General features: G+C 34.1%; 1 protein-coding gene across 5 annotated transcripts in view; it reads right to left on the bottom strand.

Annotated features, from left to right (window-relative positions):
* Positions 1 to 17,057, bottom strand: part of cacnb1 (calcium channel, voltage-dependent, beta 1 subunit) — a 45,370-nt gene that overhangs the window by 12,293 nt on the left and 16,020 nt on the right. For 3 of the 5 annotated variants that reach the window (XM_051105324.1, XM_051105344.1, XM_051105337.1), the window contains 5 exons: positions 10,831 to 10,950; positions 9,401 to 9,523; positions 9,103 to 9,239; positions 7,588 to 7,655; positions 4,489 to 4,631 (listed from right to left, as the gene is read on the bottom strand). In XM_051105324.1, the coding sequence (XP_050961281.1) occupies positions 4,489 to 4,631; positions 7,588 to 7,655; positions 9,103 to 9,239; positions 9,401 to 9,523; positions 10,831 to 10,950 (591 nt within the window). Of the gene's footprint in view, positions 1 to 2,266; positions 2,296 to 4,488; positions 4,632 to 7,587; positions 7,656 to 9,102; positions 9,240 to 9,400; positions 9,524 to 10,830; positions 10,951 to 17,057 lie in introns of all 5 variants that reach the window. The other 2 variants (XM_051105332.1, XM_051105348.1) reach the window with 1 other exon arrangement.

Genomic DNA, 17,057 nt, shown 5'->3' with positions numbered 1-17,057 from the left:
TCAAGCCAGATTTCTGATCACTTCAGTCATACTGTTTAAAATGTATGCTTATATACAGAGTCAATATCTTTTTAATATCTTAAAATAGTCTTTATATATAACATAGATTTCTACATTTAATTTAATATTTATTAATATGCTTCACAATCTTCAGTGAAATTTATACATTTGCTAAAACTAACCTTAAACATCTGGATTTAAAAACAGCATTCACACCTATGCATTAAAGTGTCTTTTTCCTTCTCAAAATTTTGTTCTAAAGTTTAAAACATTTTTAAATCGTAAAATGTTTTTTTTTTTTAACTTTCTCTAATTCTCGAATATTCTTAGCAGTGGTAGTCTATTAAGACATTTTCTGGGAAGCTGATAAATTAAATATATTTTTTGGTAACACTTTACAATAAGGTGTTACTTGTTAACATTAGCCAGTGTATTAACCAACACGAACAAACAATGAACAATTCATTTATTACACTATTTACTAATCTTTGTTAATGTTAGTTAATAAAAAAAACAGTCAATTATTATTTATTCATATTAGTTCACAGTGTTAACAAACACATCTTGTGATTTTAATAATGCGCTAGTAAATTCTGAAATTAACATTAACTAAGATTAATAAATCCTGGAGAATTATTGTTCATTCTTGGTTCATGTTGACTAATGTAGTTAACTAAAGTTATCTAATTAACTTTATTGTGAAGTGTTACCTTTTTTAAACATAGGCTAATAAATGAATTTAGTGAAAATGAATATCGATCAAACGCAAGATTTATAAATTTAATTTAAAATGAATTAAAATAAATATAATTATATAAACAGTACAAATGAATATAAAAAAGTTAAGACTGTCAAATATAATGAATAATAATGAAATTTATTAATAATTTAAAACAAATTATTTATTTATTAACTTACATCAAATTGGCTGAAGGTTTTGTTTTGTTTTTGTTTTTTTAAACAAATACATTAGTGTGGTAGATGAACCAGTCATTCAATAGACTCATTCAAGATGTTTACTTCCATATCATGTGAATAGCTTCTCATTTCACTTGCATGGCATATGAAATATACATTTCTAAATATATCTTTATCCATTATAAGCATTTGTGTAATGCACGTTTGTAAAAACTGAATAAATGCCTGGTAATTATACATTTTATTTATGCTTATTTAAAATCTTCTTTTAAAAAGCTTCTCTTTCCTCCTCAGACAGACCGTCACTTTAGTCTAAGATAAGACCTCTTCATGTTCTGCTGAGAGTCCTCCACTCCATGAAGTGTGTGTGAGAAAAAAGACAAGGACAGAGATCTTTTGCTTAATTGATCCCCATTTGCTGTGGCTACTGCCACTCTTCTGGGCCCATTATACAATACATAACTGACCAGGGTCAGAAATTAACAAGGGCTTGTAGCAAAAATGACACCAAAATGAACAAAAATGCATACATTAAAAAAAAATGCCCCTGCACAATTAAACAATGTTATACAGCTGTGCATGTATAATTTAGATACAATTTTAAACAGTCTATTGTTATTGACAACAGTATAGTAATTGGGACATAAGATGATTCTAAAAAAATTGCCATCTCAAATGCAAAAAATGCCCCAGGAAAGCAATCCCAGGGGGCAAATATTGTCCCCTAATGGAAAAGTCTATTTCTGATCCTGTAACTGACTAAAAGTTTCAGATGGGTTGCTAAAAACAACCGGAACATCTACAATCTAATGTCATAATTTTCAACTCTAATTCACCCAGTCGGGCGTCTGTGCTTGTGTGATTGCGTGACGGTAGCCATTGTGACAACAGTAACAAGCGTGGGCTACTCTCTATGTCACAGACCCATAATGGAAACGGAAACCGTGGAAACCTGTCAGGGTGTTTCTGCCTCATCTTGTGTGCATGTGCAAGAGGATGGCAGACTCCCCGTGTGTCCACACGTGTGGGTGGACACATGGGCCGGATTCATTCATTTCTTGATTCAGCCTGAATGAGATGTGCATGTCCTGTAGCGCTAATAAACTCCGACAGTTGTTTCCCTTTCAGAACATTTTTTGTAAACAGGACTGGTACAGAAATGCCACAGCAATTCACATTCAATCCTTTAGAGAAGCAAACTAGCATAGAAGAAATTTCATTTGTCTTTTCTGAAGTACATTCACTCGCTCAGCTGATACAAGGACATGATGGCAATAGCCTTTAGTCTCAGATATATACAAAGACAGAAACACGAAACAAAAAAGTTTGTTGTTGCTATATGACTCACCGATTTCTGTTTCTGTTTGGCAGGCCCACCTATCATTCCACACACACACGCAGCAAGAGAGAGAGGGCGAGCAAGCAAACAAACAGAAGATTGTTAGTGACAAATTGTTAATACATTTAGGATGCTGGGAGAGAATGAATCAACAAATTAGATGTGGCCAAATGAAGAAATGATGGAACCACTAAGTTATTAGATAAACTGTTTCTTGATTGATCATCCAGGTTGATGTGTAGTAAAACTCTCCCAACATGAACACAGTCTCATGACGCTTGATTCAAAATACTGGATTTACGAGTCTTGATTCACCCAAGAATACACATGCTGTCATTATTTATTCACCCTGTCATGGTTTTCCAAACATGTTTGACTTACTCTCGTCCGTGAAACACAAAAGGATGTGAAGAAATGACTAATAGCACCATTAAAGTACCATAAAAGTAGTTATACACTATATATCAAGTCCTCTGAATCCAAATGATAGCACTGTGTGTGAAAAGACTAAAATTAACAGTTATTTATTGATAAATGTGACCTTGGACCGCAAAATCAGTCGTATACATATACTTTTCGCAATTAATCGTTTGATAGCCCTACCAACAATACATTGTATGGGACAAAATTATTGATTTTTGTTTATCATGTTCCATAAATACATTTCGTAAATTTCCTAGGGTAAAATTATCAAAACTTCATTTTTGATTAGTAATATGCATTGCTAAGAACTTAATCTGAACAACTTCAAAGGCCATATTCTCAGTATTTAAAGAAATATATATATATTTTTTGCACCTTAAGATTCCAGATTTTCAAATAGTTGTATCTTGCCCAAATGTTGTTCATTCCCAAAAAACCATACATCGATGGAATGTATAAATCTCAATTTCCCAAAAACTGACCCTTATGACTGGTTTTGTGGTCCAGGGTCACAAATATCCTCTCTGCTGCTCATATCTCATTCATGTTAGCATATATTCACAATAGAAGAAATATGAATATGCACCTATTAAATTACACAAATTGGATTTGGGAGGTAAAATAGAGAGTACGTTTTCCAGGTTTCTAATCATATGGCTTCAACAGACTTGAAATATTACTTTTGTGTTGTTTTTGTCATTTGCAGAACATTCTAATAAATTTTATGTTTTATTTTGTACTTTGCCAAAGTCTGTCCTTGATTGTTGTAATTAATTATATTCATTTATTTATTTATTTATTTATGTGTGTACATATACACATACTCTCTCTCTCTCTCTTTATACATACATACATACATACATGCATGCATACTAATATATATATATATATATATATAGTACATACACACACATAAATAAATAAATAAATATAATTAATTACAACAATCAAGGACAGACTTTGGCAAAGTACAAAATAAAGCATTAAACTATAATATTTTAAATAAAATATTTAAATTTATTAATTTCTTCTAAGGCAGTCTGTTATATGTTGGTTGGGAAGCAATTGAAAATGTAAAACGTGTTGTGTCTGTACAAATTATTACATTCATTTTTGCAAGGGTGAGTAAATGATGAAGAATTTTTGGCTGAATTATACCTGTAATAATGCATTTACTTAAGGATTCATTCAATTCCAGAATAAAATTTTCCTGATAATCTACTCACTCCCATTTTATCCAAGATGTTGATGTCTTTCTTTCTTCAGTTGAAAAGAAATAAAGGATTTTGAGGAAAACATTCCAGGACGTTTTGCGCAGAGCTAGTGCAAGATGAGTATCTGTGTTTTAAAAAGTATAGAAATTTGTATTTTTTTTTGAAAATGACAGATCAGTTTACTAGATAAGATCCTTAGTCCTCAGTTGGGATCATCTTTGAAGCTGCATTGAAACTGCAATTTGGACCTTTAACCTGCTGATCCCCATTGAAGTCCACTATATGAAGAAAAATCCTGGAATGTTTTCCTTAAAAACCTCAATTTCATTCCGACTGATGAAAGAAAGACATGAAGATCTTGGATGACATGGGGGTGAGTAAATTGTCAGGAAATTTTTATTCTGGAAGTGAACTAATCCTTTAATACCCTGGATGTGAATTTCAAACAAACACAAACAAACACACACAAACAGCAAAGACTCCCCCTAATGTTTCACAGACGCAGAAGGTGCTCGGTTAGGAACGAGTCTGATTATTAGTCACATCTGAAGGAGGCTGTCTATTGATGCATTCTGGGGTTATCACCAGGGTTACCTTCTTAAAGAAAGGGAGGCGGGGTAGGTTGCCTTGAGGGGAGGTGACACTTCCGCCCACACCCTTTTGGTCACGGGTGTTGGCAGGCTCCACCTCCTCAACTTCCGAATCCGAATCGTCATAAAGCCCAGAGGACAAGTCAGCTAGGGGACCAATTGGGAGGTGGGTGGGTTTTAATGAAAGGATAGAACAAGAGAGGGTGGAGGGTGGAAGAGAGAAAGAGAGAAAGAAACGAGGGTGAAAGAACAGGGACAGAAAATGAGGAAGAGAGGAAGAACAGCAGCGTGATGTACAGACTTCACTGAGTCAGAAAGGTGATGAGAACACAGAAGGTGTTTTAAAAAGGACAAGCAAAATGAAAAAATAAATGGCTATTTGAAGAAATACAAACAAGTGTTATGGTGTAACATCCCTTCTCTGAGCTTGGGCTCTTCAATTAATTTTGAATTCAATTCAATTCATGTTCCAGTTTCATTTAATGTTTATGGTTTATGGGTTAAAGGAATATCATTTACCCTTCACTAACAACAAGCAAACAATATTATATATTTTTTAATTTAACTGTTTATTTACTAAAATAATCCACATGAAAGTCAAGTTTTTACACTGAGCCAAAACAGTAACAATATTACTCTGTAAAATGTTTGTAATTTTCACAGAAAAACCTAAAACATGTCAACTACAGTAATTGTAGTTACATGCAAGTTACCGAACTACTTTGAGAAACTGTAAATGGTTTGACATTGCATATGTAATTTTACTGTGAAATCAAAACATTTTTTTTCCAGATAAAAACTATGAAATACCATAAAATTTATGGTGAAAACAATAAAAGGATCTTCTAAAATGTCCACGAGTGACACAACATAATTATATTTTATATAAATAATTTTGTTTCTTCTTATTTTGTACATTATTTAATGTCATGCATTATTTAATGTCGTGCAAGCTTATTTAATTTATTGCTCAGAGGTCACAATAATATTCGCAAAAAAATGCAAAATGTGCAAAAGTGCAGAAGGTTTTCGGATATTAACCCTTCCTCAATTCCATGTTCGGGTTAATACCCAAAAACGTTCTGCACTTTTGCACATTTTGCACATTTTAGCACATATTTTTGTGGCCTCTGAGCAATAAATAAAATAAGCTTTTTTGGCTTAATCTGAACGAGTGTGGATCTCTTTCATTTTTTATATTACTGTATTTTAGGATCTGTGCACCTAATGTTTTTTTGTCTGCTTGATTTTTGGACGAGTGTTTGGCCCTATGACCTTTTCTGTTTGTGCACTCTCATGTTTTGCAGTAATCAGCGATGGCAAAAGTTCATACATCCTTCACTCAAGTAGAAGTACAGATACTCATGTTTAAAAATACTCTGGTAAAAGTAGAAGTAATGACTACACTTTATTACTTAAGTTAAAGTAGAGAAGTATGGGCTCAGACATGTACTTCAGTAAAAAGTACCCATTACTACTACCTGTTTTAGGGTCACGCTGGTAACTGGACCTCACGTTATATTGACACAATAATACAAAATAACTTACATTTAAAATTTGTTAGCTAATGAATGTATCAAGGCTAAACAACCACCATGTAGAACAGGGCAGGACTGGGACAAAATTTCAGGCTGGAAAATCTCACACTCCTCCAGGCCATCCCATACACCCACAACAAATTCTGAAACCATGGACAACCCTATTTTTTTAGTATGGCCATCACGTTTAAATAAACGTTTCTTCATTTTCCATGATATCTCTCTGCATCTCACTTTGTGTGTTTGCTTTCTTCACTAATTTTCTTGTACTTGTCACTTTTCCCATCAGCCATTTACTGTTATGAGCAGAACTGTCTCCACCTTGTTGCAAAACAACCACCTCATTATATTCTATTTGCAGTAACAATTTTATTCAATTGAATGTTTATTTAAAGTATCACATTATGACCAGGTGTTGTTGTTTTATCTTAAAACGCTTAAATACTAAAGATTTAACAAAACTATATTTTCTAAATTGCCTGAATGTCAAAATTAGTACAATAATGATTACATCATGACAATATCTTTACAGAAAAATCCTTATGCTGAACATGTTATTGCATTATCATTTTTCTCTTACCAAAATTAACCATGGTTTATTACAGTGAAAGTACAGTAACCATGTTTTTTTTGTTTTTTTTTGGGCAGATTGATTACAATTTGTTTTAAATTAACTACAACCAAAGTTTTACTACACATCTCATGGTTAGACTATGGTTAGTGTAGGAAAACCATGGTTCATTTGTGGTTACCATGTTTAACTATAGTAACCATGGATTTTGGTTTTAATTTTCGTAAGGGTTTTGTTGTTATCTGCCCTAGCTCCCTCTGAACGTATTACAAAATGATTTTTCATAACATTTGTTTGCTAAATTACTACTGTACCTTTGGTAGATAATAATGGTGTCCTTTACCATAGGGTATTTTGAGTGATGATAGTAATTTAGTTTCATTTCGTTTACAGTACTACTGCTGTAGTTTTGTCTTTGTTTACTTGGTTAAGCATTAACTGCTGGCAAATCTTAGCAGCCTGTTTACAGATGAAACTGACCGGCACTTGAAGTCCTAAACAGATCAGTAGTTTGTATTTGTACTTCGTTACTTCCCATCTCTGGCAATAATAAGTACTGTTTTTGTTTTTTGCACTCTTATTATTTTTCATTCAAATATATTAAGGACCTCACTTGCCTCTTGAGAAAAAAATGCAACTGATTACAAATTAATCAAACTCCCAGTGCTGACACTGCCATGACAGATAGTATAAACCACACGTAGCTCAGTGTGAAAAAGATTTGAAACTACCATTACAGATGATGATGACAAAGAGAAAAGAAAAAAAGAAAAACAGCTAGAAAAGACCGGAAGACTAGAAGAATGAGTGATAAGAGGGAAGAGAGGATGGCAGAGGGGATCCTAAAGGGGTGTTCTAACTGTCATTGTGTTCAGTGATTACTCAGTGTAAAAGTAATTTTGTTTATATTCTGTGTGTGTGTTTAGAGGGACAGGGATGTCATAACCCACCACAACAGAACCAAAAATTTCACAGCATTACTGTCTGATCATACCTGTTCCAGGTGGAGTGGGCCTCCGGGCACCTGTGGCAACATCCAGACTAGAGCTTCCACCGGACTTACTAGTAAACAGATAGAGACCAATGGAAAGTAGTTAAAAAACATGACAATATGGTTAGTGGCTACTTACACCACCTTAAATATCGTTTACATGTTTTTGAAAGAAGTCTCTAATGCTCACCAAGGCTGCATTTATTTGATCACAAAAAACATTAAAAAACAATGTAAGTTTCAAGTGTAATTTATTCCTCTGTTTAATTAACACTCACAGTTGAGGTCATACGTTTAACATACACCTTGCAAAATCTGCAAAATTTTAATTACTTCACCAAAATAAGAGGGATCATACAAAATGCATGTTATTTTTTATTTAGTACTTGCCTGGATAAGATTTTTCACATAAATAATGTTTACATGACCCCGTTCAGAAGTTTACATACACTTGATTCTTAATACTGTGTTGTCACCTGAATGATCCACAGCGTTTTTTTTTTTACTGAGTCCCTTATTTGTCCTGAACAGTTAAACTGTCCGCTGTTCTTCAGAAAAATCCCACAGGTCCCATGAATTCTTTGGTTTTCCAGCATTTTTGTGTATTTGAACCCATTCCAACAATGACTGTATGATTTTGGAGATCCATCTTTTCACACTGAGGACAACTGAGGGACTCATATGCAACTATTACAGAAGGTTCAAACACTCACTGATGCTTCAGGACGAAAAACGATGCATTAAGAGCCGGGGGTGTAAACTTTTGAACAAAATGAAGATGTGTACATTTTTCTTATTTTGCCTAAATATCATATTTTTTCATTTAGTACTCCCCTTCAGAAGCTACAGAAGATAATTACATGTTTCCCAGAGGACAAAATAAGTTCTATTAACTTATTAACAGTTCTTCTGATCTTCAAATTCAAAAGGTTTTTACCCCCCGGCTCTTAATCCACTGAGTTTCCTTCTGAAGCATCATTGAGAGTTTGTACCTTCTGTAATAGTTGCATATGAGTCCCTCAGTTGTCCTCAGTGTGAAAAGATGGATCTCAAAAATCATACAATTAAACAAAAAAACACAGCTGTGGATCATTCAGGTAACAACACAGCATTAAGAATCAATGACTAAACTTTTGATCAGTGTCATTTTTATAAATTCAACTATTATTTTCTCTTGTGGACTATATGTAAACGTCTTTTATGTGAAATATCTTATTCAGGTCAGTACTAAATAAAAAATAACATGCATTTTGTATGATCCTCTTATGTTGGTAAAATTATTTTGCAAAAACATTTTGCAGATTCTACAAGGTGTATGTAAACTTTTGATCTCAACTGTATATGGATGCATCATGCATATTTGCTTAATAAAAGTATTAATTTCTTGCAAAAACAATCATGCCTGATCGTCAACTTTTGTACGGTGGAGTAGCTAGCTAATGCATGATTTACATGCCTGTTTCACACAGCAAAAACAGCATAAGGCAGCAGATATAGGCTTATGTGACTGGCTGGTACCTGGAGCTAAGGCGGTTCTGTCTCATTCTCTGTTCTTGTAATTGACGGGTGCTCTCAAGCTTCACTGGACTGGGGATAAACCCCACCTCACATCCTTCCTTCACCAAACGCCCAATCCACCAGTCATTGTTATACTTCTGTTATCAGAAAAACAAACAAATATACAAAAAAACAAAAAAATACACAAATGAACACACACAGATTTTAAATAATGTAAGCCAAACGTACAGCTACAGTCCATATGATTACATATACATATAATTACATATGCATTTAAAAGGAAAAATGTCTGTCTGACCTCTTTGATGTGCAGGAAGTCTTTGGGTTCAAAAGAAATAGCCATGCCCTGAACCGGCACATCATCATTAGGGCCTGGGTTATAGCCAACATTAGTCCTCACTGCAAACGCTACAGGCTTGGTCTTCACAGAGAAAGGGGATGAGAGAGAAAAATGCAGAGAATTAAAACACAAGTTTTAGAAAAGAAAGAGAGCTCCAGTGAAAACTCTCAAGTGGAAGAAAGAACAATGGTCATGTGATCAGTTTTACAGCTAACATACACAAGTGTCTTATATATAGTCAAGAGGATGAAATAATACTGCAGAACAGTATAATGCTTCTGAACTCATTACCCAGTGGAGCAGCAAGCAACATGTTTTGTACTGCAAGTCTCAATCAACACATCTGATTAAGTGTGTTAATTCATTACAACAAAATCATTTACCTAGGTGTTTCTTCATGACCGAGGTGGAAACTTATTGGTGTGGGACCACAAAATAACCAATGTTAATGCTAATGTAGTAAGTTAATGTTCCTTTTTTCTGTGAAAAATTCTCAAATACATTTTAAGCACACTGTGCATTTTTAGTAACTGTCCCTAAAGGGATAGTTCACGCAAAAATGAAAATTCTGAAAATGTTCCAAAAATGAAAAATGAATTACTCACCCTCATCTCATTCCAAACCCGTAAGACCTTTGTTCATCTCCAGAACACAAATTAACCACATGCATATGTTGTGGTAATCTCATGACAGCAAGTCGAAGACTGAAATTGTTGAATAAAGTTTTCTTTGCACACAAAAAGTATTCTCGTAGCTTCATAAAACTAAGGTCAAACCACTGATGTCACATGGACTATTTTAACAATGTCCTTACTTCCTTTTTTGGCCTTGAACGTGTCAGTTGGGTTGTTGTCTACGCAGGGTCAGAATCAGAAAGCTGTCAGATTTCATCAAAAATATCTTAATTTGTGCTCCAAAGATGAACGAAGGTCTTGCGGGTTTGGAACGACATGAAGGGGAGTAAATAATGACAGAATTTTCATTTTGGGGTGAACTATCCCTTTAAAGGTCAAGTGTGCAATTTTTAAGAGTGTCTTTTAACATAAAAATCTATATGCTTTATCTGAAAAATTGTAATACTTGCACTGATGTTCCTCAAACTTTCTGTTTAGAGATTGTTAGAGAATTGTGAATTCAAAATTTTATGCTAAAACAAAAACGTAACTTTTACAAACTTAACATTAATAAAATACTAATATTTCCATCAGTAAATTCAAATCTAGTTAATCATACTGGTGCTTTTCAGGGGTTCAGCCTCTCAAAAAGATGTTCTTCCTACAATAAAGTCTATTATCTTTACTCAGGGCAGAGTCTGAATAAGAGGCCAATGAGAAACTGAAAAAGAGAAACTGGCACAGAACATGAAAGAACGTGAAAAAATACAACACCTTAGCCTTCTCTAGGGTTGCAAGCGCTTGTCTATCGGCTTCTTTCCTGAGAGCCTCAGGGTCCTCCTCCAGAGACACGTCAGAGTCTGAAGGACGACTGGTGTAGGAGTCTGCTGAGCCCTGCCAGAGAACAGAGAGGGGGAGTGAGAGGGAGGCATGGACGGAGGGCGAATCTGTGTTAACAGCCTTTGGCACAGTGTTTGAAAAAGCTCTTTTTTTAATTAGTATTCCTTGTTAAAAACCAAACACAATAACAATTTTACATCCCTTCTTCCAGCAGGCCAAAAGAGAAGTGGCACAAATGACCACACAGTGAGTTTTCGTATGACACACAAACAATTTGTGAATGAAGAACAGGTTGAAGAAGAGGGCAGGAACAGTGTGGGAGGAAGTCAAAGAGAGCAGAAGGTACAGTACAAACACGCGAAAAGAGTTTCTAAGAATATGTGGAGCAAAACAGAAAGCAGCAAATGTTTAGAGCAGCTGAATCGATTGGAGATGAGCTTCCCATGATGTTTACAATTTGTGTATGTGCAAGGATGTAAACAAACATTCAAGATGCTGGCGTGTCCTCAAACACAACTTGTTTGTCCTAGGATTCTTATATTAAAACGAATGTTTGTTCAATTAATTAAATGTTAGTTTTTTTGCTATATTAAAGTCACATTACAATCATCATAGAAACTATTTCTTCATGCCTTCATCACTTCTTTATGCTATTTTTTACATTTTTTTGCTTTTTGTATAAGTATTCATCATAAGGCACAAGTGAGTATGAATTATTAATTTAATTATTAAAATAAAAGAATGATCACTTAAACAAAGTAAAACCAATAAAGTGTTATCAAAAGTTAGTGTTACCAAGGCAACAAAAGTCTCAATGAAAACTTGAAATGTGAAAATATCACCTGTGTAAAGACTATTTTTATTTCTATCATTCATTATTTTCACTGCAAAATGCTATCAAGCACAATATATAGAGATTATGAGAAAAATGGATATATGGGGTATTCTACAGAATCGGTGGAAAATGCTGTCCCACACCCAAAACATTTGAAAAGCATTTAAGTATTCAAATCTTAGATGTTTACCAAGATCCTTCTATTAACTATTGAAACCCACAATAATATTTAAAATATCAGTAAGCTAAATTTATAAAATAATTATTTATTGAGTACTCACTTGGGAGGTGGCTGTCTGGAACCCTAAGCCCTAAAATGCAACTTATGAAAACTATATTGAAAAAGTTTAAAGTTTCATTTCGTTTAAAGTTAAAAGTATCTTTTTGATTATTTAAAAAAAGTGAAGTAAAAAAAAGTATGTATATATTTTCTTTGTAAATTAAACTTTATGTAAACAAATGTGTTATGCATTTTTCATGTCACTACCAAAAATTATTTTAACTACACCCCCACATTCCTGATCAGAAAATATTTATGCGTCACTCTCTCTCATAGCTACATGGTGAGTAGATCCACATCATTTTAATGTAAATGTGTTCAAAAGTCTGAAAATCTGTGTATGACTTTAAGAAACGTCACTACTGAACACCTTTTTTATGCAATTAAGCACATTTTTTTGGAGTTACTTCATAACATTTAGTTTTATATATGAACAACTGTTCAGAACTGTGTTAGGTAACCATGTGCTGACTAACATCTTAGAGGTAGGCTCAAAAGGATCTAAAATTGTCACTAGTGAATTGTCATTTTGTGAAGTTTCAGTAGTGACAACCTTGTTTTTGGCTGTTATGTCACTACCATAACAATTATGATCGAAACATTTCATCATTGTTACAGTAGTAACAAAAGGTAACACATAATCCTTTATTTGAGGGAAATAAACACAATTTTTGCATAGTTATGCAATTTTTTTAGTATTTAGTATGTTTTAGTATGTGAGTTGAAGTTTTGTGATGTAATGTGGTCGCTACCAAAGCATTACTGTCATTACCGAAAAATCTGCAGTCACTAAATGATCATGGGATGTTTTGTCAAAAATAAAGTATACTGAATAATCAGCTAAAATGTTATGATAGTTTTTGGTTAAACTTTTTGCCTTTTCCAAAGAAAAATTGGATTCAAAATACAACATCTCGTAAACCACACTTGAAATATTGTTAAAATTGTAATGATTATTGATTTACCTCTTAAATCTTTTTAATAAAATATAAAAATATGTGCATTTATAAGGAAGATGTAAGCAAAATTTTAATAAGCCAATATAACCCTTCTTATTTAATTATATATTACTGTGTTTCGGTAGTGACAAATATTCCAAAACTTTCCGAAAATACAATATGAGAATTAACTGCACAGTTACTAGTGTCTTGGATATTATACAATTTGCATACATACAAAATTTGTGGAAACTTTGAACCAATTCTGTAGAATGGCCCACACAGGTCATACACCTTGCTAAATGTTAACTGAACTAATGAGTGAAGTGTTATGAGAGTTTAAATCTACAGGGCCAGTTGAAGAAACACACATATGTCTGTATTGATTTGTACTTGCTTTAGAGTCTGGGTAAGTTCATGAAGATACTAAAAGCAGACAAACACACACAAATCATCGTGGCACTGACTTTCACAGTACAGTACGGTGTCGGAACCTTTATATAAGCCTCCCACTCCTCTCATCTCTTTTTTTCCCCTACTTTCCTCTCGTTTTCCTGTCTATGTTTCAGGTGTTGATCGGACACTTATTCGTGGGAGGTGTGGACGGCGTGCGGACAGCTGCAAGAATGACTCATTAGATGGATGCGCTTTGCGTGTGTGAACATGAGTGCATTAGGTTTGTCACATATTTGTGAGTATGTGTGTGTGCATGTGTGTTTTAAATAGAAATGAGAATGTGTCAGGCTGACATATGCCATATGCAATGATGTTAAATTATTCATTGTGAAACAGAGGGTCACAGGAACCCAGCGCACACACTAAATATCACTAGGCAGCAACAGATTGCACACACACACTTCGCCTGCTAGACTATCACTTTTACAGCAGAGATGTTATATTTGTAATTGTTAGTACAGTGGTCATAAAGCGAGCTAAATCCAAACCCTGCCAGAAACAAATTACACAAACACATGCTCTTCTATCATGGTAGGGATTTTCCACTGACATCTATATTTTAAGATTCACGCTAAACCCCTAAACCAAACCCGTTCTGAAAGATCATTAAGTCAGTGATTAGTATGTTTGTTAAGCAAAACCACATTAGACCTGTTGGATGGTGCCACAATGTAAGTCATTTCAGGTTTTACGATCCTTGTTGGGAAATTTGATGCCTAAAATAGGGAACCGGACACATGCAAATGTTTACTGAGCTATTTAAATAGGGACATTCCATAGACGTCTATTGCTTTACTAAACAGCAAGTTATAAATACAATATCCTAACCCTTTGTACTAATTGTTCCCAAAATGTGTTTCAGTTTCATTTTTGAAAAATAAAATCTGACTTCACAGGGCTAAAATGTTCCAATGACATTTTCCACTAGTAACGATTGACTATTAAAATAATAAAAAAAAAAAATTAAGTCTATCTTCTTTAAGCCTCTATTGTGACCAAATAATAAGGAAATTCATTACACACTGAACAATCACCTGGGAATGAAAATTTATTTTGGGTTATAAATCTTTCAATTTAATTACACACTTAAACTACACAATCACAACTGAAATAGCCCCAGATTTAATTCATTTCCTCATTTTCGTTCACTCAGGACGCTTCATGCAATCTCTCGCTGCATATTAATTCTGGAATTTGCACCTCGGCCCTGTTTTGTGTTAACTGTCAGCCGCTTATGTGCTTGGCAGTTTTCAAGGTCGGTACCAGGTCACCTCAGTAAAGGTCTACGACATCCATTCTCTTCAAACAGCACCAAGAACTTGACAGTAATATCCCAGGCCTAAATGTTATGAAGTTGGCTCCATTGTAGTAGCAACGTATTAACAATAATATTAGCTTAGGCTCTGCCGAGCTCGTAAACAAAGTTGACATTTTCTGTCTTCCAGCGTGTAAAGTTCCCCAGGCTGTGTAGAAAGCGGCCGTGAACACTATGCATCAATAACACTGTCAGACTCGCGCTAGTCAAGACATCAGCGGCGGCACGACAGGAACACGGAGCGGGGAACGAAACAAAAGACATGCCAGAAGATGACGGCTGATCGAGAGAGAGAAAAAAGCGAGAAATGGGATGAAATGAAAAGGACTGTGTGGGAGAGGTGGAGAGGAAGGATTAGTACTAGCTCTGGAAAAAAAAAAAAATCTCCCACACACACATTGTGGGATGATCAACTCTAACAACTACGCCTCCCTATATGAAATCAACAATAAATGACTGGCAGATAATTCAGAGGTTTTTCTTTTATAATTCCTTCCCCAGGTTTTTATAAGAAATCTGATTTTGGTTTAAAGGGGACATCGGTTGCAAAATCCACTTTTACATGGTGTTTGCATATAAATGTGTCTTAGCAGTGTGTGAACACAACCACCATACAGTGATAAAAACACATTCACTCCTTTTTTAATCCCTAAAAAACCTAAACAGTCTCAATTATCAAGCCGTTTTGATTTTTTGAGCAGTATGATGTCATATTGCTCAGGCACCACCCACAACCGCTAACGGACTTTCCCATATTAACATATTTCCGCCCTCAGTCAGTTGTACGCTGTCCGTCATTTTCTCTGCGCTTGAGCAGCTGTAGCAACAACAATATCTCGTAAGCAATGCAGGTGTTTTGTAGTTAAATGTAAAAGTAAACATAAGAGTTTTGTTTTTGGGGCGAGAGTGGGAAGAGAGGGGCGGGGTGAGCAGTAGCTCATTATCATTTAAAGAGATATGCACCGAAATGAGTGGCTGTGAACAAAGCTGTTTTTGACAAGGTAAAAAGGGTGTTGTTTTACTCTACCATTGAGGAATTGAGGAAAAGTATGGTGCAGACATTTCATGAAGACCCTAAAGAATCATACCAACTTGGAAAATGGGCATTCAATTCCACATGTTTTGAATTCAGTGTATGTTAAGCTCAAAAATGCAGATTCCTACATGAAATAACTTATGTTTTTGTTTTTTTTTCTTTTTTAACAAGCAAAAATAATGGTTACAGTACTTACACTTACAATGCAAGTATACAGGAACATTTAAAACACATTTGAATACATTTTCAAACTTACAGCCACATTATACAGGTTTCACATTTCTCCTATTTTTTTTCTTCCTCAGGCTTAACTAATAATGCTTTAATGGTTCTTTGCAAATAATATTTTTACATATAATAGTTATAATATTTCTTTTTTTTTTTACACCTAGGTGGATGTTGCACACTGGTGGTGGTTGAGGAGATTTCCTCCTTTAAAAAAGTGGTAAAGCAATTTGAGTGTCAACAAAAGTGCTGTACAAACGTAATGACTTATTTATTTAAAATAATAAATAATGTAAACAATTACAACAATAATAATATACAAATTAAATGAATTAAATCATTTTACCGAATTTGGTTAGGTAATATGTGACCTTGACCAAAAAAAACAGCCATAAGGGTCATTTTTTTTAAAATTGAGACTTATCTGACAGCTGAATAAATAAGCTTTCCAGTGATGGTTTGTTAGCATAGGATATGGATTTATTCAACTATTTGAAAATCTGGAATCTAAGGGAGAAAAATCGAAATATTGAGAAAATCGCCTTTAAAGTTGTCCAAATGAACACTCTAAAAAATGTTAGCGTGCAACTGGATTGCAACTGGATTGTTTTGACCCAGCAGTTGGGTAAAATGTTTAAATTTTATTTAACTCAACTATTGTTTAAAATTACTGGCTGGCTTAAAATGAACCCAAAATAGGTTGTAAATTAAAAATCAGACACATAATAGAGGCATCAGCAATAATTAAAAGGTAAATATTTATTAATAAGCAATTTGTGGTATAAAAGAAAAATCATACAATGTATTGTTGGCTATTGCTACAAATATACCTGTGCTACTTGCGACTAGTTTTGTGGTCCAGGGTCACATATTAGGTAAAATCAATGTTTTGGTTTCATTCTACTTTCTAAATAACTTTCAAAAGACTAGAAGTCTAAAATCATGAGATTAATCATATTAATCTATTCACAGCCATTTTTATGCTTCTCCTGAGGTTTATATTTACCAGTACTCTACTGGTAGGTAGAAAAATATACAGTGCTACATATAGGCATAACATTTCCATTTTTTTATGT

The sequence above is a fragment of the Labeo rohita genome, chromosome 3, assembly GCF_022985175.1.
Source record: "Labeo rohita strain BAU-BD-2019 chromosome 3, IGBB_LRoh.1.0, whole genome shotgun sequence".
NCBI classification, from domain to species: Eukaryota; Metazoa; Chordata; class Actinopteri; order Cypriniformes; family Cyprinidae; genus Labeo; species Labeo rohita.
Note: the sequence above shows the minus strand (reverse complement) of the source record. Positions and strands in the feature narration are given on the sequence as shown.